The sequence below is a fragment of the Engystomops pustulosus genome, chromosome 4 (genome assembly GCF_040894005.1).
Source record: "Engystomops pustulosus chromosome 4, aEngPut4.maternal, whole genome shotgun sequence".
NCBI lineage: Eukaryota > Metazoa > Chordata > Amphibia > Anura > Leptodactylidae > Engystomops > Engystomops pustulosus.
This window is the reverse complement of record NC_092414.1, coordinates 48,527,386-48,551,008: the sequence shown is the minus strand read 5'-3', so window position 1 is coordinate 48,551,008 and position 23,623 is coordinate 48,527,386. Positions and strand designations below refer to the sequence as shown.

Genomic DNA, 23,623 nt, shown 5'->3' with positions numbered 1-23,623 from the left:
GTGGTTTGCCCAACAACAAGTACCTATCAGTTCTGTAGAGGCATAAAACCTTATGCCAGAATTATGTCTTAAAGATTTGGGCTTGTACAATAAGAGAGATTTCATGCCTTTTGTTAATTCTTGTGCAGTAAAGATGTTTGTATCATTAGTGAAGCAGGATGTTTCACCACTACATACCAGATGGGGAAAAGTGAGTCAGTCTAAGATATGTAATAATTTATCTGGATCTGCCAGAACGGCATTCACTGAGTTGATCAATGATGACAAGTTAATAAAACCTGCCGACAAAGAAGGAGCAATTGTCATGGATCGTGAAGACTATATGAACAAAAAAGGTATATCATAAGTTGTCTGAGAATCCATTAACTTGGATTGTGAAAACACTTAGGATATTAGTGGATGAGGTCTATGCCATTGATACCATTGACAAAGCCACTCATATGCTTTTGATCCCTGAGAAACCAGTCAATCTGGTATTATATTGTTTGCCGAAGATCCACAAGAGCCTAATTGCTCCCCTGGCAGACCAATTGTGTCTGGGAGAAATTCTATATTATCTCCTGCAGCAATCTTTGTGGATAAAATTCTGTGTCAGTTTGCTGTATCAGCTAAATCTTACATTCGGGACACTTCTCATTTTCTTATTAAATTATGTGATGTGGAGATCCCTTCTACTGCCATTTTAGCCTCATTTGATGTCAGTAGTTTGTATACTAGAATTAATCATGAGACAGGGCTTACCTGCATCAAGAGAGTTTTGAGGACCACTGATCTTTCTGATGACAGTCAAGTGTTTGTCTCACATCTATTAGACATCATACTAACATTCAACTACTTCATGTTTGGAGAAGACTTATCTACAATTACGTGGGACGGCTATGGGGGCCAATACAGTCTCCACATATGTCACCAGATCTGGAGGAGTTATTATTTGCACATGTACTTAGGTGGTGGTGATATATCGCCGACATATTCTTGATCTGGACGGGCAGTGTGGACTATTTTGTTGCCTTTTTTGACTTTTTGAAACTCATGGACCCTGACATTAAATTTACGAAGTCCTTTTCCTCATCGACTATCCAATTTTTGAATACTAGTGTGTACATTAAAGATAGTAGACTTAAAACGGACCTCTACGTTAAAACTACCCACCAGAATAAACATTTGAGGTATGACAGTGCCCATCCCAAGAGAATAATGGATTCCCTCCCCTAAAAGCCAAATGATTAGATTTCGGAGAATTGTTGATGACCCATCTCGGGTCGATTTAAGACTGAAAGATATGTCTGACATATCTAGAGGCTATCTTACTCAGCTAGTCAAAAAGCATAGGGATAGAGCCAAAACCTTGATAAATTCAAACTACTTACATCTAAAGAAAAAGGTTGGTATAAACTAAAAGGGTCCCCTTTGTATCTACTTTCAGATCACATAGCCAATTTATTTCTAAAGTGATATGTAAACATTGGCAAATCCTTTCACATTAACATGACAATGTTGGAGAATTCAAGTCACCTCCTTTACTCCCCTACAACAGACCAAAATATTGAGGGATAGTTTGGTTAAGAGCGACAATGGTCCCACTTTTAAGAATTCCAACCTTGCGACAGCTCTGAAACCAGGTAGTTTATCCATGCACGAGTTGTGAAAATTGCAATCATATGATGAAAGGTGACACAATTATTAATCCGATGACTGGTATAAAGTATTCCATTAAACACGAAGTGACTTGTAGATCTGATCATGTCATTTATATTCCAACATGCCCATGCCGTAAAATTTATATAGGGGAGACAACTACTGAATGTAGACTAAGGCTACACAATCATTGGTCATATATTAATACCTCTAAACTTGTCTTACCAGTCCCACAACACTTTTCTGAATTTGGCCACAAGTTATATCATCTAAAGTTTTGTATTTCATCCCACCTCTAAGGAGATTTTGTCCCACTTAAGATAAGAGGTGATAGACAGAAGGTCCTTAACCCCTTAACGCTGAAGCCACTTTTCACCTTCCTGACACGGCCCATTTTTTTCAAATCTGCCCTGTGTCACTATAAGTGGTTATAACTTCGGAACGCTTTAACATATCCAAGTGATTTTAAAATAGTTTTCTCGTGACACATTGTACTTCATGTTAGTTGAAAAATTTTGGTGGTATGTTTTGCATTTATTTATGAGAAAATCAGATATTTGGTGAAAATTTGGAAAAATTCTTGATTTTCAAACTTCAAAATGTTCGACTTTTTCCATACATAGTCATAACCGCAAAAATACTTAATAACTAACATTCACCGAATGTCTTCTTTATGTGGACATGGTTTTTTATGCATACTCTTATTTTTGTAGGATGTTATGGGGCTTTGAACGTCAGGTGCAATTTTTCACATTTTCATAAAAAAACGCAAAATCCTGCTATTGAGGGACCTGCTCAGGTTTTAAATCACTTTGAGAGACCCAAATAAAAGTAAACCCCATAAATTACCCCATTATAGAAACTATACCCCTCAATGTACGTAAAACAACTTTTATGAAGTTTGTTAACCCTTTAATTGTTTTACAGGGGTTAAAACAAAATCGGATGCAATTTTGAAAGGGAATTATTTTGGCTAAATTAATGTGTTTTTCAAAAAATTTACAAATTTTCAGTGGATAAAATACCAAAACGCTCCTCAAAATTTGATACCCTATCCCTCCCGCGTATAACAATCCCCCATATGTGGTGGTAACCTGCTGTATGGGCACACGCCAGGGCATCAAAGAGAAGCTGCGCCATTCAGAGCAGATTATGCATTGTCACATTTTATTGGCTATACAATCTTTATTTTTTGGGCAATTTGGACATTTAAGGGCTTATTTTTTGCGACATGAGATGCACTTTACAAATACTTCATTTTAGTGGGTCATTAGCTAATTGATGAGGTTTTATTAACTCTTGAATGTATGGGTGAAAAGAAAATTGTCAATTTTGGTTTCCTTTCTTTTTGTATATTTTGGGGGTCGTACACCGTACACTAAAAATACTATATTATCTTTATTCTACAGATCACTACGATTACAGTGATACCTCATTTATATAGTTTTTCATTTATTTTTACAATTTTACTGGATAAAAACTAATATAGAGGAAATCTCATTTGTTTTTGCATCGCCATCTTTTCGTAACTTTAATATTTTTTGGTTGACAGAGCTAGTTTAGGGCTTATTTTTTACGTGTTGAGTTGTTCTTTTCAGTGGTACCATTTTGGCGCACATAACTTTTTTTATCACTTTTTAGAACATTTTTGTGCAGAGATTTTATGAAAAATGTACATTTTTGGCGTGTTTTTCGGGTTTTGTTTTTACGGCGTTCACCGAGCGGGTCCAATAATGTTTCTGAGTTATTGTACGGATTGTTACGGACGTGACGATACCAAATATGTGGGGTTTTTTGGCGATTTTGTGTTTTTCTCCCTTTACTGCATGTGTATAGGGAATATTTGTGTTTAGGGGACTTTAACTTTATTTAATTAATTATTTTTATTCAAAAATGTTTTTATTTAATGTTTTTAACTTTTTTTATTTACTTTTATAGGTAAGCTTGGAGAAGCGATCAACGGATCGCTTGTTCAAGCTATTCTTCACATTACACAGTGTAATACTGCGCATGCTCAGTGTGTTACAGCCGGGTCCTGTCAGAAGGCACGGATCCGGCTACAGGAAGGAGGATCGCGCAGCCCCGGGCACCGGCAGTCCCGGGGCTGCGATCGGAACAGCGGACCCCCCCGGTAAGCGCCGCGGGGGGGGTCGGATTCACTTTAAATTTCCTCCTAACACGCCGCAGTCAGCGCGACCGCGGCGTGTTAGGGGTTAACACCCGCGATCGGAGAAATCTCCGATCGCGGGTGTTAGAGGCAGGTGTCAGCTATAATATATAGCTGACACCCGCAGCTTCTGGCCCCGGCTCCGTTCAGGAGCCGGGGCCAGAAGCATGACGTAATAGTAGTGCATTTTGCGGGAACGCACCTCCCGCGATGCAGTACTATTACGTCAAATGTCGGGAAGGGGTTAAATGACGGGAAACCAGACTTAACTCATTACAACCAACTGGATTAAATGTGGACTTCAACCTAAACTCTCTGAATTGAGTTTTCCCTAATGTTTCCATCTAGCATATGCATCACACATACCTCATTGTTAGGATGAATTTTTAATAACCTTTGAAGACTCATGCATTTATAATTAATTGTGATTTTTTTCTTCTCACCTAGACCACGTTTTTCACAATGCCAAGGGACAATCACCACCAAGTGCTAATAGGATCTTATCAACTTGTGATCATTGTGTGGATTTACACATTTTCTTGCCTTTTTTGTTTTTATCGCCATTTCCAATTTTTTGCCAATGCAGCCCCCTTTGTTACGGTGTGCATTACATTTGGAAGTATCCAGTGCTGGAGTATTAGTACCTATGTTCGGAGGTCGATTAGACTCCTTCTGGTATCTCAGGCAATCCATGGCTGAGTATAAATTAGCTGTGCATTTGCCGATTTTGGACTGACAGTCCTTGGAGATATGTATCATTCCTTAGACCCAAGAATGGACTAATCCTGTGACACAATTTTGATACTTCCTTACCTGATGCACCCGTTTATTGGCTCTGAGCACGCGTTCCCTAATCCAAGATGGCCGTTAATATACAAGCGTTGTTCTTGTGAGAGTTGCAGTGACGTGACCGAGATCTCGAAGTCCTTGTGGCGGGTTTTTCAGTGACGTGACTAGACCATGTTGTTCCAGCGGCGCTGGCCAGTGTGAGGTACCTGCGACAGTCAGATATGGCCTCAATTGTATGGGACAGCCACAGTTGAAGTTTTTCTTGCTTGTTGCGTTAAGCGTGATTGGTTGCCATGCAACTGCTTGACATGCGCGTTTGAAATGTTTACAAACACGGATATGTAGGCGCATTGTAGTAAATGTTTTTTGGAAAACAATTTCACGTACCATTTATATAAATTGTTTCTTATATGTCATTATTAGGACACTTGGCTGTTATGTATTCGCTGAACATGCAATATTTGTAAATATGTAATGTATCTTTGTACCTTATTGCCCATGATGTCACATCCTGTGGGGGATCTAAACCTGCCTTGTAACAATGCTCACATTGCTTGAGAATGGCTACATTGAGCTAGCTGAAACATTGCAATTTCCACTTCTGAATAAATAATTCAATGACACGGAGTGCTGCTTGTCTCTTTGATACTTGGATCTCTGGGGGTCTTGAGCCGGATCCCCATGAGCTTGCACCCAATTGGATCTTAATCCTTACTTCACTGTGCCGCCCTTCACCTTCACTATTGTGTAATAACATGCAAATAGAAGATACTCATTTTAAGGAGGTGAATTTATGTTATATTTATAATTGGATATGAAAGTTGTTTTTTTTAAGTGGTTATTGTTTTCAAACACCAGGCTGGTTAATCACATGACTTGATAATATAACCGTAAATATAGTTGAATTTCGTTGTTAACCTGTATACTGCCTGACAAATGTTCACGAATATTGGGTCAAATGATTTTCCTGAAGGGCCCTACCTTACACATCTGATTATGATATGGATGACATAAGTTCTACTCCTTAAACTACAATCCGCCGGCTATTGAAACCATAAAATCTATAAATTTGTTATTCCTGCGATTGTACCAGCCCAGAGTATAAAGGTAAAGTGTCATCAGGAGCTCACATTGAACGCAGTAAATACATGGAATATCAAATAATTACACTAGGAAGTACAATGTGTTAAAGGGCACCTACCACCACAAATCTACCTATAAAGGTAGATCGGGTGGTAGGTGAATCAATGGGACGTGAGGATAGCCCTTTTAAGGGCTAATCCTCACGTCCCCGCACTGTTTTATAAACTTTTATTACCCTAATATGTTAATTTACTTATGCGGCTACTGGGGCGTGGAGTAGCCGCATCTGAGGTTACACGAGGCGGCTACTCCACGCCCCGGTAGCCACATTACCCCTCCTACTCACCATGTTCGGCGCGCAGCTGCTCGTAGCTGCGCGCCCTCGTCCGCCGATCCTGCCGTCTGCGCATGCGCAGAACAGCAGGCCCGCGCCTGCGCGGTCACTGCTCTGAAGCCGGGGCTGCGCAGGCGCGGGCCTGCTGTTCTGCGCATGCGCAGACGGCAGGATCGGCGGACGAGGGCGCGCAGCTACGAGCAGCTGCGCGCCGAACATGGTGAGTAGGAGGGGTAATGTGGCTACCGGGGCGTGGAGTAGCCGCCTCGTGTAACCTCAGATGCGGCTACTCCACGCCCCAGTAGCCGCATAAGTAAATTAACATATTAGGGTAATAAAAGTTTATAAAACAGTGCGGGGACGTGAGGATTAGCCCTTAAAAGGGCTATCCTCACGTCCCATTGATTCACCTACCACCCGATCTACCTTTATAGGTAGATTTGTGGTGGTAGGTTTCCTTTAAGCACAAAACAAGCCCAAATACAACTATGTGCATGAAAAATAAAAATATAAAAAGTTATGGATTTTTGAAGGTAGGGAATGAAAAATTGGAACACAAAAGTGAAAAAGGTCTCTGGGGGTACATATGCAACCAAAATAAGATAAAACAGCAATAATGTGGTCAGATGAAACAATAGGAAAAAATTAAATTGTCAATAATCAGAATAGATTAAAACATATAAAAAGTGTTTAGCAGCCCTAACAGTAATGTACTATGGTTGCGGTCTCAAGAACTGTAATTCAGGGTAGCTTGAAGCACTGGAGGTGAAGGTTTATGCACACTCAGGCACTTCAGTTCCCATTCCTCTTGTCAAAGAGGTGGGTCCCTAGACTGCCTAAAGTAAAGCAGTGATTACTGGAAACACATATTGCTTCTTGGCTTTAACAACGCCAAACAGCTCATCTTCCCGAGCCTTCCCTTCCTCGTCCTCAATATTTAGGGTTTTTCGCATAGCCTTCAAGAGGTTATCCAGTTCATAAATATTGAACAGGTGACGGGATTCGGATCTCTGACATATCTGACCTGCAGATAAGTTTCTTATACGAGTCCGGCATGGAATGGGGACACATGTTGCATTTTCTAGCAGTGGTCTTGCTCTTCTCAGATCTGTCTAGATCTTGTCTTGATCAGACTTGTTAGATCTATATTCTTTACCTTTCCCCTTAGACCCTTGATCCTTCTCCTAGGAGAGGGGTGGGGGCGGAAAGGTAAAGAAGATACTAACTTGGGGTTCTAATAGCATAAAAGCAATAACATAGAACAGCACCACTTACATGAACAGGCGGGTCGAGTAGGCCCAAGTCTGCTTCATCAGCCATAATAGGTCTGGGACGGCAAGGAACAACAGTGTGCACACCATAGACCTCAGATAAATGCAGCTAACGTCTCTAGAGGTTTAAAAACCTCTAGAGCCCATCCCTCATGTAGATGGCCGCCATCAGTGTTCCAATTATAATTTCCGCGTTCCGAGTGAGATTTGTGTCACTTCCGGTCTTGACCGGAAGTCGTCATCAGAACACAAGGGATGCCTGTGAACTGTAGTTCCAGTGGGGTCACGCGTCCTCGCATAGGCCACAACCCCGCACCACTGGAGAGGACGGACACCAGTCCAAAGACGACCCATGGAAGGCGTGTGGTGGGAAGAAACGCCAACCGAGGATAGATCCAGGGGGGGAAATTTCGACGTAACCCCAGGTAAGTATAGCGACCCCCAGGAGAGAGAGAGACCCTCTCTTGACCTGACCCCTGTAGGGACAGGAAATACACTGTTAGTTGCTTTTGGGAGGCCTTTAACCTCTCTTTTTTCTGTCCCTACAGAGGTCAAGGGGCATGCTCCGAGTTGGCCATCATGGGAGGATGTCACTGAAAACTAAAAGCCTGGCAGCTGCAGGGTACACCCTTCCATCTGCACCTCTCTGTGGGCCCATAAAACAAGTAACAGTCACTTGTGAGGGTCTCTGTACTCGGGAGAAATTGCATAACAAACATTAAGATGGATTTTCTCTTTTTATCTCTTGGAAGTCAGTAAATTTTAGGGATAAATGAATGTATAAGTGACAAAATTTGACCATTCTAAATTTCACCTCCACTTTCATTTAATTACCATGAAGATGGGGTGAACAATCTTTCTAAAAGCGGTTTCTGATAGTTTGAGGAGTGCAGATTTGAAAATAGGTTGATTATGTAGGGTGGTTTTAATGCTAAATATTTAAGATTTCACTTGAAACAGTATTTATCCCCAAAATAGTCAATTCTAAAAATACAGAAATACGATTTGTAGGTCGTGTGACATCAAAAATTATCCAGACATTTCAAAAATTATGAAAATGTAAAGATGACATATGGAAAATGTAATTCATCAACTTATTAAGTAAATCTATCTGCCTGAAAATGCAATGATTTTGTCTACGTCCTTAATGGGTTAATTTAGAGATTTTTTTTTTATTATTGTTTATTTTTAAAAAAGTAAACATTTGCAAACTAAGGAACTAACCATCTCTTGGGATAATTCTGAGTAGCTAGCAACTCCAAGAACTTGAGCGATAAAGTTCTGACCACAGTTACGGCCGACATAGAGTAGCATAATCTAAAAAAGAGAATAAAACCATAGTGAAGTTTAAGGTTAAAAACTCTTGGCCACCAAGAGCCAGGTTTCAGCTGTGGCATTTTTATAACAAAAATACAAAAAGTTTGAATTCTTTGCAACATTTGTCATGATTTGTATAAGTCCAAAACTGAGGTAAGAGGCATGCTAAATCTGCCCCATAGTAAACACATAGGACAGTGATGGCTAACCTATGGCACTGGTGCCAGAGGTGGCACTCAGAGCCCTTTCTGTGGGCACTCAGGCCATCACCAGAGATGAGTCCAGGTATCTTCCTGCAGTCCCAGACAGCCCAGGACTTGCTGTGCACAGAGCTATTTTAAAGTGACAGCTCTACCTGGGACTACTTTCTGCTTTATTGGTGTCCTCAGGGTGCTGGTATCAATGAAAACTGTGACAGAGAAGCGAGTATAAATCACAAATTAAATTTCTGTGCTGGCACTATGCGATCAGTAAGCGGGTCTTTGTTGTAGTTTGGGCACTCGGTCTCTAAAAGGTTAGCCATCACTGACATAGGAGGTCAAAACCCCTCATAGATCACACAGTATCCAGGTGCAGTCACAGTTTTTACTGTTAAGATCATAATAAATGTTGGAAATGTAAAAGACTATGCTATTGTGACTCACCTGTTACAATGGGTTGCAAAAGTTTTCATACCCCTTGAAATATTTTATTAATTATTTTCTGTGATAAAGCAGCATTTTGAAAAGTGTTAAAAGAATGATACATGCCTTTCCAAAAGTATGGAAATATAAAAAAAATGAAAAGTGTTGCATGGGGATATGCATTCAGCACCCTATACTCGAATAACCCAAAATAAAATCCAGTGTGTCCATTTGATTTAAGATGTCCCCAATCAGTAATTTGGTTAGCAGTTGAGACATGCTTGCATTTATCGATGCAATATGGTATATCCAATATACTTTGCCACAACTTTTATCCCTGATAAATCAGTGTCAGTGTTGCATATATAAGTACATATACATCCGTTTGCAACATGAGCTATTCACGCTTGAACATATTCAATCATACACTACATATATGCTGGTGTGGGAGCCATCGACCACCCCCTCTGCTTCAGGTTTCCTATCCAGAGAAATGCACCCTGCTCCCCATCAGAGCGTATTCATATGCTTTATAATGACTTCATAGAGAGGGCGAAACATCGCTTTTTTTTACTATGGTGGAAAAAAGAAATACTTTTTTAAGGAGTGCTGCTCCCAATAGCTCTCTAGGATGCAGTAGATCACCCCCACACCAGTAGTGTCTTCTAGGCAGTTGTATATGAGCCTATTGTGGGCCCAGATGCACCATGGGAGTGGTTTGTTAACATTATGGTACCTGTACCTCAACTAATGAATTTTATGATGCCTTTTCTTAACTGATGCTCCTTAACAAACGAGTTGTAGGTAGTTATACAGTCACATATTTACTAATTAGGTGATTTCTAAAGGGCAATTGGACACACCTACTAACCTGAACATACTTGCAACTGTCATTGCAGTTAAAGGTGGTCCTAGGTCAGTGGTGGCGAACCTATGGAACCTTTCTGTGGGCACCTGAGCCATCGCCCCAGCACACCAGACAGGACTCAAAGAATCTTCCTGCAGTATCAAGCAAAGATGATGCTTTCAGTCATATTTTGATACTTACTTCACTACTTGGGACTGTAGGAAGAGGGAGAATGAATAGACAGGGTCAAATTATTTTTGGAGGAGCTCCTGCGGGCCCCATGATTCTCTGTGTACAGAGGGACACTCGAAAGAAGCTAAAATTATGCAAATTTCCTATCTTTCTACTGTGTTGCTGTCCTCAGGAGGCCAATATGATTGAAAGTTGTTGAACAGGGAGCAATAACTTACTGCTTTAATTTTAGGTTGGCACCTCGTGATAAATAAGCAGGGTTTTGGGTGGCAGTTTGGGCACTTGGCCTCTAAAAGGTTCGCCATCACTGTCCTAGGTACTAACCCAGGAATACTGAATACATGTAATACATACAAAATATTCAAGTTTGTGGCTGTTATGTTTACATAAGGGGTTACATTCCAAGGGGTAGGAATACTTTTACAACACAATCTATATAAAAACCAGATAAATTTAGAATATTGTAAAATCATCATTTATGCATGGAAAACAGTTGTGACAAAGGTTTACTTGTATTAAAAGAAACAGTTTTATTTGTTCTCTCATTTAGACATACCGTGCCAACATCCAGTAGATAGGCCCCATCTCTGCTTAGCTTTTCTACAGATAATTGAAGAATAGCTGGCTGAGGGATTGCTTTGTCATTGATATTAAGAGCTCCCTGCATAAAAATAAAAGTGTTATTAGTATCATAGTTTATACGGTTGAAAAAGACACTTGTCCATTAAGTTCAACCAAGGAAGGGAAGGGATTGCATGAGGAAGGGATTTAGAGGAAACAATTCTATATAACATAACAATCAATGTTAGATGTAAAAGGGAAAGGCCCTTCTTGAAGCTCTCTGCTGTCCCTGCTGTGACCAGCGCCTGAGGCAGGTTATTCCACAGATTGACAGTTCTCATAGTAAAAAAGCCCTGTCACCTCTGGTGACTAAACCCTGTTTTCTCCAGACGGAGACGGTGACCCCTCATCTTTTGATTTGATTTAATCTGGAACAACATTCCACCAAATTTTTTGTAAGGACGATTCATATATTTATTTAAATTTACAGGTCTGTAATTGCCTGGCAAAGTTCTAGAGACTTCTTAAATTTTAAAATATTGGCACAACATTCCCCTCTTCCAGTCACTAGACATTACAGAATCGCTGAAGATTGTAGACAGTGGAACAGCAATAACAAAACTAAGTTCTTTAAGAACTCTGGGGTGTAACCCATATGGTCCAGGAGCCTTGTACACATTGATTTTATTGAGCTTAGATTGGAGCATGTCTACATTCAGCCAGTCTAGTATATTACAGGATGCATGACCCGCACTGGCACCACCCACGTCAGAAGTTCTTTCTTTTATTGTATAAACGGAGCTAAAAAACCCATTTAGTATGTCCACCAGGTCTGAGCCAATGTATTTTGCATTAATATACTTACCATATTTTTCAGACTATAAGGCGCACAAAAAATGCTTTGATTTTCTCAGAAATCAAAGTTGCGCCTTATAGTCCAGTGCGCCTTATATATGAACCGTACTGACAGACAACAGCTGCCTTGTACTGTGCACAGGTCTGCCACCTACTGGTCATTCATCCTTATAATAAGGTGCGCCTTATAATCCGGTGCACCTTATATATGAACCTAGACGTTTTAACAGGCATTTATTGATGGTGCGCCTTATAGTCTGAAAAATAACTATTTCTTATCATTTGTTTTGCCATCTTTGGCCACCTGTCTTTCATTTTCTATTTTGGCCGATTTTAGTATTTTTGGCTGAGCAGTGATTGGTTGCTGTTCTGCCACAGGTCATTAATATGAGCTCTGAGCTTTGATTGGTTATTATAGGTAATGAGTAGAAGACCACTTATGTGTAAGGAAAGATGGATAGGGATACAGAGTTAAGCGGAGATTTATCAGAAATGTGTGAGGTAAAACTGTTCCAATTGCCTATGGAAACCAATCAGATCAGCTGTAATTTTACAAACAGCTGTGCAAAAAATGGGCAACTACAGCAGCTCTGCTCTCAGACACTTCTGATAAATCTCCCCATAGACAAAGAGACCACCAGAGAAGCAGACAGTGACTGGAAGAGATCGCCAGAGACGCAGACAGTGACTGGAAGAGACCGCCAAAAACGCAGACAGTGACTAGAAGAGACCCCCAGAGACGCAGACAGTGACTTGAAGAGACCGCTAGAGACAGACAGTGAATGGAAGAGACTGCCAGAGACGCAGACACTGACTGGAAGAGACCACCAGAGACACAGACAGTGACTGAAAGTGACCGCCTGAGACGCAAATAGTGACTGGAAGAGACCGCCAGAGATGGAGACAGTAACTGGAAGAGACTGGAAGTATTTTTGTATATCATACTATAATAAATCCAGAATAAAACCAATAAAACCATAATGATGCTTTACAGGTGAGTGCAAGTGTATGGACGAAGAAAAATCAAACAATTGCCTCAAGAATCAAAACTATACTGCAGGATAACACCCCTCAAGGGTGATATGAAAGATAAAATGGAGACAAGCTCAAAATTCATATTTATATTCTCCATTTTAGAAAATAGCACCAGTGTAAACACCAGTGAGAAAATATATGATCAAAATAATTAGACGAATAAAAGAGGTAAGAGATTAAAAATTACCGTATTTCAGAAAATACTAAGTGTCCTGAAATCATGAAATACATGCGTGTTAATAGACGAATACTAGAACAATTCATTAAAACAAAAAAATATATGACACCTGATGAGCAACCAACGAACAATTTATCAAGACGAAAAATATACAACGACTTACAATTTAGAGGCTATCCTACAGATGTAAGATCACAGTATGACTAATGAAGAATATTTTTAATGCGCGGGTAACACAGTGTACAGCCATCCTCCCTGTCTTAAAACCGCCCAGGATTACAAGTTTACAGAGATGAATAATTTCAACATCCGTTTATTGAAAATAAAAGTATAAATCTGGGGAACTGGAAGAAAGATCTTTTTGTTAAAACGGACAGAAAAAAAATGGAGCCATTGTTAGGGGGAGGTAGCATCCCAAAAGAACAGAGAAAGAAAACACAACATAACTAGTTAATTCATTATACTACATAAATTATACATAGGAATTATTAAAAAAGTAGAGGGGTCAGCAAAACATAATAACAATAAAGAGGCAGGACATGGAAGCGGGCCGAGAGGAACCCAGACCGATATGAAAGCGGGCCAAGAAGAACCCAGACCGACAACATAAAAAGTAAATCAACATAAAAACAGACGTTTGAATGTGACACACAAGATGGTCAAAAAGAGAAGAAAGGGCGAGTATGCAGCCAAAGAGAAGTCCATGATTCAGGTCCTACTGTAGACAACTCTTTTAAATGTTTTTATATCTATATCTTTGTACTAAATAAAGCTTGATTTTGTTCCATTATCGCATCTGTCTTTTTCACTTTAATTATATAATGCAATTCTTTCTTCCAGATGTAAAAATATGTGACCCCAAAAAATATTTGGGGGAATTTCATAAACGTTGAATCTTGCCACTCTGTGAAATCAATCGAAGAGATCTTGAAGCGAACCAATTGTGCAGAGAAATTTACATAGAAACAAACTACAATATTGAAGATCTTTCAGCATTTGTCTCTCACAATGAGCCACTGTTGGTACCAGACCAAAGAGACGCCTACAACCAAATTTTACATTTCACTGGAAACAACAAAGGTGGGATTTTCTTCCTCGATGCTCCAGGTGGAACAGGAAACCATTTTTAATAAACTTGCACATGCATTTTCTGGGGTTGCAGCTACACTTTTAATTGGTGGCAGAACAACACATTCAAGATTCAAACTACCCCTTGACCTGACAATGACAGACCAGTGTCTAACATTGCCAAGGGATCAGGACAGGCCAAACTACTTTAAAAGTGCAGTGTCACTATTTGGGATGAATGCACCATGTCGCACAAAAGGGCACTGGAAGAAGTACACTCTTGCAAGATGTGCGTGGCAACAATACTATCAAGGAAGTGAGGTATAGAAAGGCGGACAAGGGGAGACAAAATAGCGCTCATAAAGTAGTAAGGCTCACCGGGTCTGGTTGTGCTAATGTAGGTATGTAAAGTCAGATGTATGGTGTTCCCTGGTGCTGCCTGTGGACAAGGGTAATTAAGACGCGGTTGCCAAACTGGTCTGGAATCGAATTTGGTATAGCAGGACTGGTACTTGTCGCGGTCGTTCACACGGAATTCTCACATGCACAGAATATTAGGTGAAGGATTTTTATTTGGTATCTCGGGTACACAACGCGTTTTGGAGCCTAATATGACTCCTTTATCAAGTGGGTAGATACTGCAGCGCGGGTAACCAGCTGTTCACCCGCGCTGCAGTATCTACACTTGATAAAGGAGTCATATTAGGCTCCAAATCATCTAATATTCTGTGCATGTGAGAATTCCGTGTGCGCCGACCGTGACAAGAACCGCTTCTGCTATAACAATAATATCAAGGGAGGAGTTGTTGTTGTTTTGGCAGGTGACTTTCGGCAAACATTACCTGTTATTCCACGATCAACTCCTGCAGATGAACTAAATGCTTGCCTCAAAGCATCATAATTTTGGATACAAGTGAAGAAAATGTCACTAAATGTCACTAAATGTGTTACCGGTGAGCCTTTGCTGCAATATGCGGCAAAGACTTACTGGCTATGGTCGTGAGCCCTCTCCATGCACCGGGACGCGACCGCCGCCGTGAATACACGACGGGCGGTCATAAACCTGTCAATCTGCTTTGCATATCTGTGGTGTTGAATATAAGATTTGAAATACTTCTATTATTTTTTGATTTTGTGCTAATAAAATTTACCTTCTTGATTTGCAATTTCTAGATTTTGAATCAAAATTTTAACCCCGCACTTTCCAAAATTAAATAATAACCACCATATGCAAGAGCCATTGTCTGCTGTGATTGGTCACTATAGGCAATGAGCATAAGACAGCTTGTGTGAGGTAAGATGGATAGGTTTAAGGACAAAGAGACAGGCAGGGAGAGTGAGTGAGTGAGAGACAGGCAGGGAGAGTGAGTGAGTGAGAGACAGGCAGGGAGAGCGAGTGAGTGAGAGACAGGCAGGGAGAGCGAGTGAGTGAGAGACAGGCAGGGAGAGCGAGTGAGTGAGAGACAGGCAGGGAGAGCGAGTGAGTGAGAGACAGGCAGGGAGAGCGAGTGAGTGAGAGACAGGCAGGGAGAGCGAGTGAGTGAGAGACAGGCAGGGAGAGCGAGTGAGTGAGAGACAGGCAGGGAGAGCGAGTGAGTGAGAGACAGGCAGGGAGAGCGAGTGAGTGAGAGACAGGCAGGGAGAGCGAGTGAGTGAGAGACAGGCAGGGAGAGCGAGTGAGTGAGAGACAGGCAGGGAGAGCGAGTGAGTGAGAGACAGGCAGGGAGAGCGAGTGAGTGAGAGACAGGCAGGGAGAGCGAGTGAGTGAGAGACAGGCAGGGAGAGCGAGTGAGTGAGAGACAGGCAGGGAGAGCGAGTGAGTGAGAGACAGGCAGGGAGAGCGAGTGAGTGAGAGACAGGCAGGGAGAGCGAGTGAGTGAGAGACAGGCAGGGAGAGCGAGTGAGTGAGAGACAGGCAGGGAGAGCGAGTGAGTGAGAGACAGGCAGGGAGAGCGAGTGAGTGAGAGACAGGCAGGGAGAGCGAGTGAGTGAGAGACAGGCAGGGAGAGCGAGTGAGTGAGAGACAGGCAGGGAGAGCGAGTGAGTGAGAGACAGGCAGGGAGAGCGAGTGAGTGAGAGACAGGCAGGGAGAGCGAGTGAGTGAGAGACAGGCAGGGAGAGCGAGTGAGTGAGAGACAGGCAGGGAGAGCGAGTGAGTGAGAGACAGGCAGGGAGAGCGAGTGAGTGAGAGACAGGCAGGGAGAGCGAGTGAGTGAGAGACAGGCAGGGAGAGCGAGTGAGTGAGAGACAGGCAGGGAGAGCGAGTGAGTGAGAGACAGGCAGGGAGAGCGAGTGAGTGAGAGACAGGCAGGGAGAGCGAGTGAGTGAGAGACAGGCAGGGAGAGCGAGTGAGAGAGAGACAGGCAGGGAGAGCGAGTGAGAGACAGGCAGGGAGAGCGAGTGAGAGACAGGCAGGGAGAGCGAGTGAGAGACAGGCAGGGAGAGCGAGTGAGAGACAGGCAGGGAGAGCGAGTGAGAGACAGGCAGGGAGAGCGAGTGAGAGACAGGCAGGGAGAGCGAGTGAGAGACAGGCAGGGAGAGCGAGTGAGAGACAGGCAGGGAGAGCGAGTGAGAGACAGGCAGGGAGAGCGAGTGAGAGACAGGCAGGGAGAGCGAGTGAGAGACAGGCAGGGAGAGCGAGTGAGAGACAGGCAGGGAGAGCGAGTGAGAGACAGGCAGGGAGAGCGAGTGAGAGACAGGCAGGGAGAGCGAGTGAGAGACAGGCAGGGAGAGCGAGTGAGAGACAGGCAGGGAGAGCGAGTGAGAGACAGGCAGGGAGAGCGAGTGAGAGACAGGCAGGGAGAGCGAGTGAGAGACAGGCAGGGAGAGCGAGTGAGAGACAGGCAGGGAGAGCGAGTGAGAGACAGGCAGGGAGAGCGAGTGAGAGACAGGCAGGGAGAGCGAGTGAGAGACAGGCAGGGAGAGCGAGTGAGAGACAGGCAGGGAGAGCGAGTGAGAGACAGGCAGGGAGAGCGAGTGAGAGACAGGCAGGGAGAGCGAGTGAGAGACAGGCAGGGAGAGCGAGTGAGAGACAGGCAGGGAGAGCGAGTGAGAGACAGGCAGGGAGAGCGAGTGAGAGACAGGCAGGGAGAGTGAGTGAGAGACAGGCAGAATGAATGAGAGGTAGGCAGAGAATGAGAGACAGTGAGACAGACAGGCAGGGAGAGTTCAAGTCCCATCTAGATCAACAACGGCAAAGAATTTGTGTGTTCTCTCCATGTTTGCACGGGTTTCCTCCGTGTCCTCTGGTTTCCTCCCACACTCCAAAACATACTGTTAGGTTGAATAGTTTGTGAGCCCATTGAGGGACTGATTTGGCAAGATCTGTGTAGCACTGCATATTCTGTGTGCGTTATATAAATAAAGGAATTATTATTATATAGCCAGCCCATGTACCCCAGTATATAGCCAGAAGCCCCCTACTATATAGCCAGCCCCCTAGTATATAGCAAGCGCCTGCCCCCTAGTATATAACCAGCAGCCCCGTGCACCCAGCATGCCTAGCCTAGAAATTATCATCTTTGCCAAATTAAAAAATAAAGTCTTATTCACAAATATAGTAGCGAATGCTATCACACAAGCAAAAGGAGACAATGCACAAAAAGAACATAAACTAAACATAGATTATAGTACTCGGTTTTCCATTTTCCCATCAGCTGTGACTTTGTGCTTCTGTGTAATGCACAACATTGTCGCCATAAACACAACAAACTAAATTCTAGACTCTTATAGGTATCTAAATAAGAAAACTTTGCTCTGGTAATAACGAACTGGCACAACTTCTTTAAATAGCTTCATAAGTAAAATAAGTTGGACTACACCTGAATACTGTACATGTAAATTAGTAGAATAAAAAAAAAATAAATAAATAATAGTAATAATATTGCAATTTTAAATATTAACAGTAAGCAAATATCTTTTACTCAATTACCAGCGCTAAAAAAGTTTGAATGACCTATTTCACTTTTACAGCTCTGACGGTTATTTATCACCCTTCGTTAAAGTTAACATACCACAATGTAGATGCTTCTACAAAGATTCAGGGGCACTTTGATTGATATCTCAGAGACTGTGGGGGCTACAAAGAAAATTCACAGTATATGATTATATACTATTATAAACCTGTGTATTGTCAGAGAGAAGGTGATTGAGTGGGAAGCATGTCTTATGCTAATTTTCTCTGATCCCATCCAATCAGTGGCATACAGTGTGAGAGAAAACTGTGTGATCTCTCTATGCTTGTCTAGATGATGTGTTGACATTCAGCTAATAATTAGTTGCTTTACACAAGGCATTGGCAGGACGTGAGACGAGGATGGTCCGTCTACTGGAAGTGATGTGCACCTCCATCTATCTGGGTTCCTGCCTTGCCAGAAGCGGTGCTGCAGGGACAAGGAGAGGGCTGACTGGGGAGCTGCTAGGCGTATGGAGGACCCCAAAGTTTAGTAACATTCTGCTGTAGGGCTGCAGGTGCTCGGTGGTCTGGGGCATGAAGCAGCTGAAGGACACACAGTGTGGAGGTACAGGTGAGGCTTGAGATCTTAATATGGAGCAGAGGGGTAGTCTTTCCTTTATAAGAGTGCCGCGAGCCCTGCAGTTTGTGGATGCAACCACGCAACTGTTCTGGTAAAACACTGTAACCTTGTACGCAATTGGTTTTCTACTGATTCTCCCTCATATGTTCTCATATATACAGTAACAGTTTTTCTATGTTAATGAGGATTTATGTTGTTCTGTAAAGGAGGGTGAATGAAATTGGAAGATAACTAAAATGACTGTTTTTAAAAGAAGAATTAAAGGTGCCAAAGGGTGGTGTTGGTGGTATGGGAGTAATAGAATATGTTTACTGTTCACATTGTTCTGGCTAGTACCTGTATGCATACAGGATTTTAAATGCAGTTTCTTAAACTGCCAAAATGTGAGTTCAATGAGTTAAAGGTTTTTATGTGAAATACGGATGGGCTACGCTTTGTGAATGCTATATGTATGCTATGTGGGAAAATTAGAGGAAGATCTGGGGATTGTAAGATTTGGAATCAGCAAAGTAGAAGAGTTTAGGTTGGAGGTAAGGAGGTTGAAAAAAAAATTGTTGGTAATTTAGAGGATAACATAACACAAATAAGTCTCTCCATCTCATATATTTGAAAAGGTCACAAGTTTTCCAAGGGTGGGGGGCAACTGCTCCTTTCCAGACCCTCCCATTACGCAACTGCCTAGTCACACAGCAGATGCTAATGAAAGGTACAATATAACATATCTTTTTTTCTGTAAAACCTATTTTTTTATACAAAAACACTTTGGCAGTGTATGTACTATGCTCTGTGGGGACTGGGGGAGTGCTAAAAATGGGTCTCCTGGTGACAGGTTCCCTTTAAGGATATTAAATACCCGTATAATTACAACAAGATCATAATCTTCACAGACTTCTCCCTAGAAATTCCAAATAAGTGTGTTTCTTATTCATGTTAAGAAAAAGGCTAAAGAAGAAAAGGGTTAAGTATGCCCTATTGTTTCCGCCTATCTGACTAGGGCTCATTTAGCCTATTACACCTTATCACATACCTAGATCTACCACTAGGTGTCCTATATTCTAGGGTACAAGACCTCTATTGGAGAAGCTAGGATGTAAAAGGCTAAATCTGAGACAACTAACATTTACCATATCTCAGCTCTATCTTGGCGTCATTTTAGAAGTGACCTTTTGTTTTATTTACGACACTAGAAATATCACAAATCGAACACATTTTTAAGAAAATTTTAGAATAAATTATTTTAGGGACCATTTAATTTCTTTAGAGTTTTTGGAAGTTCTGTTTATAGAAACCTAATGTGTTTCTAAAGCCCCTGGGACCACGTTCACACGTGGCATTTTGGGTGTGTGTGAAACACCGTGTTCAGTTAACCCTGCATTAAGGATGTCACACTACGGTCGGAGGTGCATTCGCGGGCTTACACTGCGTAGGGAGGTGCCAGCATCGCTTGTCGACACCCCACCAATGACATCACAGGACCAATTTGACTGATCCTGTGACGTTGATCGCTGCCATTGGTCAATCGATCAAGATTGGCCAATGACAGTGATCTCTGATGTTGGGGGGCTGATCCAGCTAGCACAGCCCTCTCTAACAGCACCATTTTAGTGTTGGAGTTGTTAGAGAGAGTTGTGCTAGTGTTCTGTCCTTTACTGTATCCCAAAAAAACTCAATTACCCCCCTCCCCCAATTGTACGTTTTCCCTACCCCCCACAAACGCACTTTTCAGTGCGATCTGTTAGGAGTTGAAGGAGTAGCGTTTAGGAGTAGGAGTAGCGTGTAGGAGCAGGCGTTGTGTGGAGGAGGAGGAGTTGTGTGGAGTAGTGGAGTGGAGTAGGCATAGTGTAGTGTAGCGTAGGGGAGTAGGCGTTGTTCTGTGGAGGAGTAGGTGTTGCTCTGCAGAGGAGTAGGTGTAGTGTATTGTTGTGTAGGTTCTGTAGTGTAGTGTTGTGTAGGTTCCCCCCCATCACGTCACAGAAATCATACACTGACTTGGAGATGTACAACTATATGGCCTCCGATACAGAGTCAGCTAGTGGAGACGGGCGTCCGTTTTATTTGTACACCTCGTCCTCACAAAGTGACTCTGAGGAACCCCTGAGAAGGCACTTACGTAGTAGTGCCGAACTGCCCGGGACTTCTGCTGGAGTGCACGGGACTTCTGATCCCACATGGGTGACCCCTAGTAGTTATGACCCTAAGGTCCTTGATTTTACAGCCAGTCCTGGGATACGCAGAGACACGGCAGAGCTTGGACCAGTGGACTACTTTACGGGTTTTTTTTAGTGAGATGCTAATTGGTTTGGTGGTGTCCCAGACCAATCTCTACGCTGCACAATATATTGCCCAAAACCCCACTTCTTTTTATTTGCAACCCCACAGGTGGAGCCCTGTGCAGCAGACATGGAGAAGTATTGGGGCACAGTACTTCTTATGGGAATCATCAAAAAGAACTCTATTAGGGACTATTGGAGCACAGACATTCTGTACCACACCCCGATGTTCCACATGACGATGAGTAGGATGCTCTTTGAAGCCATCAATAGGACTATGCATTTTGCTGACAATTCTTAGTGCCCACCCAGAGATGACCCCAGTTATGATAGGTTGTATAAGGTCAGGCCCATATTAGACTGAGTGCCCATTTTATGGAAGTGTATACTCCAAAGAGGCACATATCAGTGGACGAGTCCCTGGTACATTTCAAAGGGCGACTTCAATTCCGCCAGTACCTGCCCAATAAGAGGGCAAGGTATGGCGTGAAGATATAGTGCACCCACTATTAGACCAGGGTTACCACCTCTACCTGGATAATTTTTATACTAGTACTACCCTGTTAAAGTGCCTCGCTTCCAGACAAAGTATGGCATGCGGCACTGTTAGGAAAAATCAGAGAGGTCTCCTGAAGTAGCTGCTAGGGGAAAAGCTCAGAAGGCACGAGAGCCGAGCACTAAGCAGCGACTCAGTATTGTGTGTTAGGTACAAGGACAAGAGGGATGTCCTTGTACTAACAACAATACATGGGAACACCACCCCTGCCCCTGTACGAGGTACCAGTGCAGAAGCCCCCAAGCCAGATTGTATTTTGGATTATAATAGGTACATGGGAGGGGTGGATTTGTCTGACCAGGTACTTCAGCCATATAATGCCATGCAGAAGTCGAGGGTGTGGTACAAGAAGCTGGCTGTGCACATCATGCAGATGGCATTGTATAATGCTTACGTGCTACATTGATGTGCCGGCCAGAGGGGAACTTTCCTGGAATTTCAAGAGATGGTAGTCAAGAAGCTGATTTTTAGAGACCAGGAAGGGGGGAGTGCTAGTACCTCCAGAAGCGAGGCCACATCACGCATTGTACCAGGGCAGCACTTTCCAGGGGAAGTTCCCCAAACAGCCAGCAAGGGAAGGACACAGAAGAGATGCAGGGTGTGCTCCAAAAGGGGCTTAAAAAAACAAACCATCTACCAGTGTGACATGTGCCCCGAGAAGCCAGGGTTATGCATAAAGGAGTGTTTCCGGATATATCACACGTCCCACAGCTCACACAGCTTATACATCATGCCGCACCTTCCCTGCTGAGTTCTGCCGTGTGCCCAGCCTGCAGATTATTTCTACATATGGGGTATTGCCATACCCGGGAGAACCCGCATCATGATTTTTGGGTTGTTTATCTCCCGAGCTGGGCACAAGATGACATAATGGATAATTTGTACTATGCACTATCCATTATGCATCATCCTTGGGGTCCACCTGTGGGGTTAAAATGCTCATTACACCCCTAGATTTATTCATGGAGGGGTGTAGTTTTCAAATAGGATCAGTTCTCAGGGTTTCTACTGTTCTGATCCCTAAGGGCATCTACAAATGTTTTATGATGCCAAAAAAAATGTAAATGTCTGTGCTCCAAATACCATTCTCTTCCGAGCCCTGCTGTGTCTCTATCTTGTAGCCTATTGCCACACATGGGGTATTTCCATACCCATAATAACCCGCAGAATTAATTTTGGGGTGTTTATCCACAGTAGCATGAGTTGGGCTGATTTCAATTGTCGCTACTATTTGAGAAAACAATACAATTTTTACACTGACCCATTCACTTTGTATTACATTTTGGCCAGCATCTCAGGGGTTAAAATGCTCATACAATCCTATATCAATTATTTGAGGTGTGCCCTTTCCAAAAACATCAGTCTAGTAAATAGGGTGCTCCAAAAGCAAAATCTTACTCCATCCCTTCTCAGCCCTGCTGTGTGCCCAGCCTCTCAATTTTTGGCAAATGTGTGGTATTACCGAACTCGGGACAACCTGCAGAAAAATTATTTTTGGGATGTTTGTCTAAAGTGGCATGGGTTGGGCACAGTACATTAAGCACTAAAATGACATTTTTTAGATAAAAACACATTTTTTACTCTGCACCATTTGCTTTACATTAGCTTTTGGCCAGCATGTTGGGGGTTGAAATGCTCAAAACAGCCTCAGAGAAATTATTTGAGTGGTCTAGTTTCCAAAACGGTACTAGAAGGGTTAATGTAGTTTCTTGTTCCTCTTATGCTTTTTTCCCATAAGGTATGTGTTTCTCACAGAATTTTTTAAGATTATATGAGAAAACGTCCCATTTTTTGGGGGGCTTTTGTCTTTGAAAACATTGTCCCAGTCTATGCCTATAAGGTCTTCCCTTAGTTCCTGAAAATTTGCCCTTCTGAAGTCTAGAGTGTTGGTTGCCCCTCAACTAACGCTCTTAGTAAAGCGTAATACAAAATCAATGATATTATGATCACTATTACCCAGGTTCCCGCCAACCTGTAGTTTTGATACCCTATCAGGTCTGTTGGTAAGGATAAGGTCCAGCAGTGCCCCCATTTTGTTGGCTCCAGGACTAGTTGCGACAGGTAATTGTCTTTTGTTGTCGACAAAAACCTGCTACCTTTGAAGGACCTGCATGTTTCTGCCCCCCCAGTCAATATCTGGGTAATTGAAGTCCCCCATGATAAGTACTTCACCATGCTTTGAAGACGCATTCATTTCACTTATCAGCATTTCCTCTGCTGCCTCCATTATATTTGGAGCCTTATAACAAACCCCTAGTAATATTTTATTATTCTTTTTCCCTCCCCTTATCTCCACCCGTAGGG

The 23,623-nt window shown here is 42.6% G+C and overlaps 1 protein-coding gene across 2 annotated transcripts in view; it reads right to left on the bottom strand.

The window, feature by feature from the left end:
- The window catches only part of SEC24A (SEC24 homolog A, COPII coat complex component), a 160,189-nt gene that overhangs the window by 10,327 nt on the left and 126,239 nt on the right, over positions 1-23,623 (bottom strand). For both annotated transcript variants that reach the window (XM_072145854.1, XM_072145856.1), the window contains 2 exons: positions 10,818-10,922; positions 8,507-8,599 (listed from right to left, as the gene is read on the bottom strand). In XM_072145854.1, coding sequence (XP_072001955.1) covers positions 8,507-8,599; positions 10,818-10,922 — 198 coding nt within the window. The remainder of the gene's footprint in view (positions 1-8,506; positions 8,600-10,817; positions 10,923-23,623) is intronic.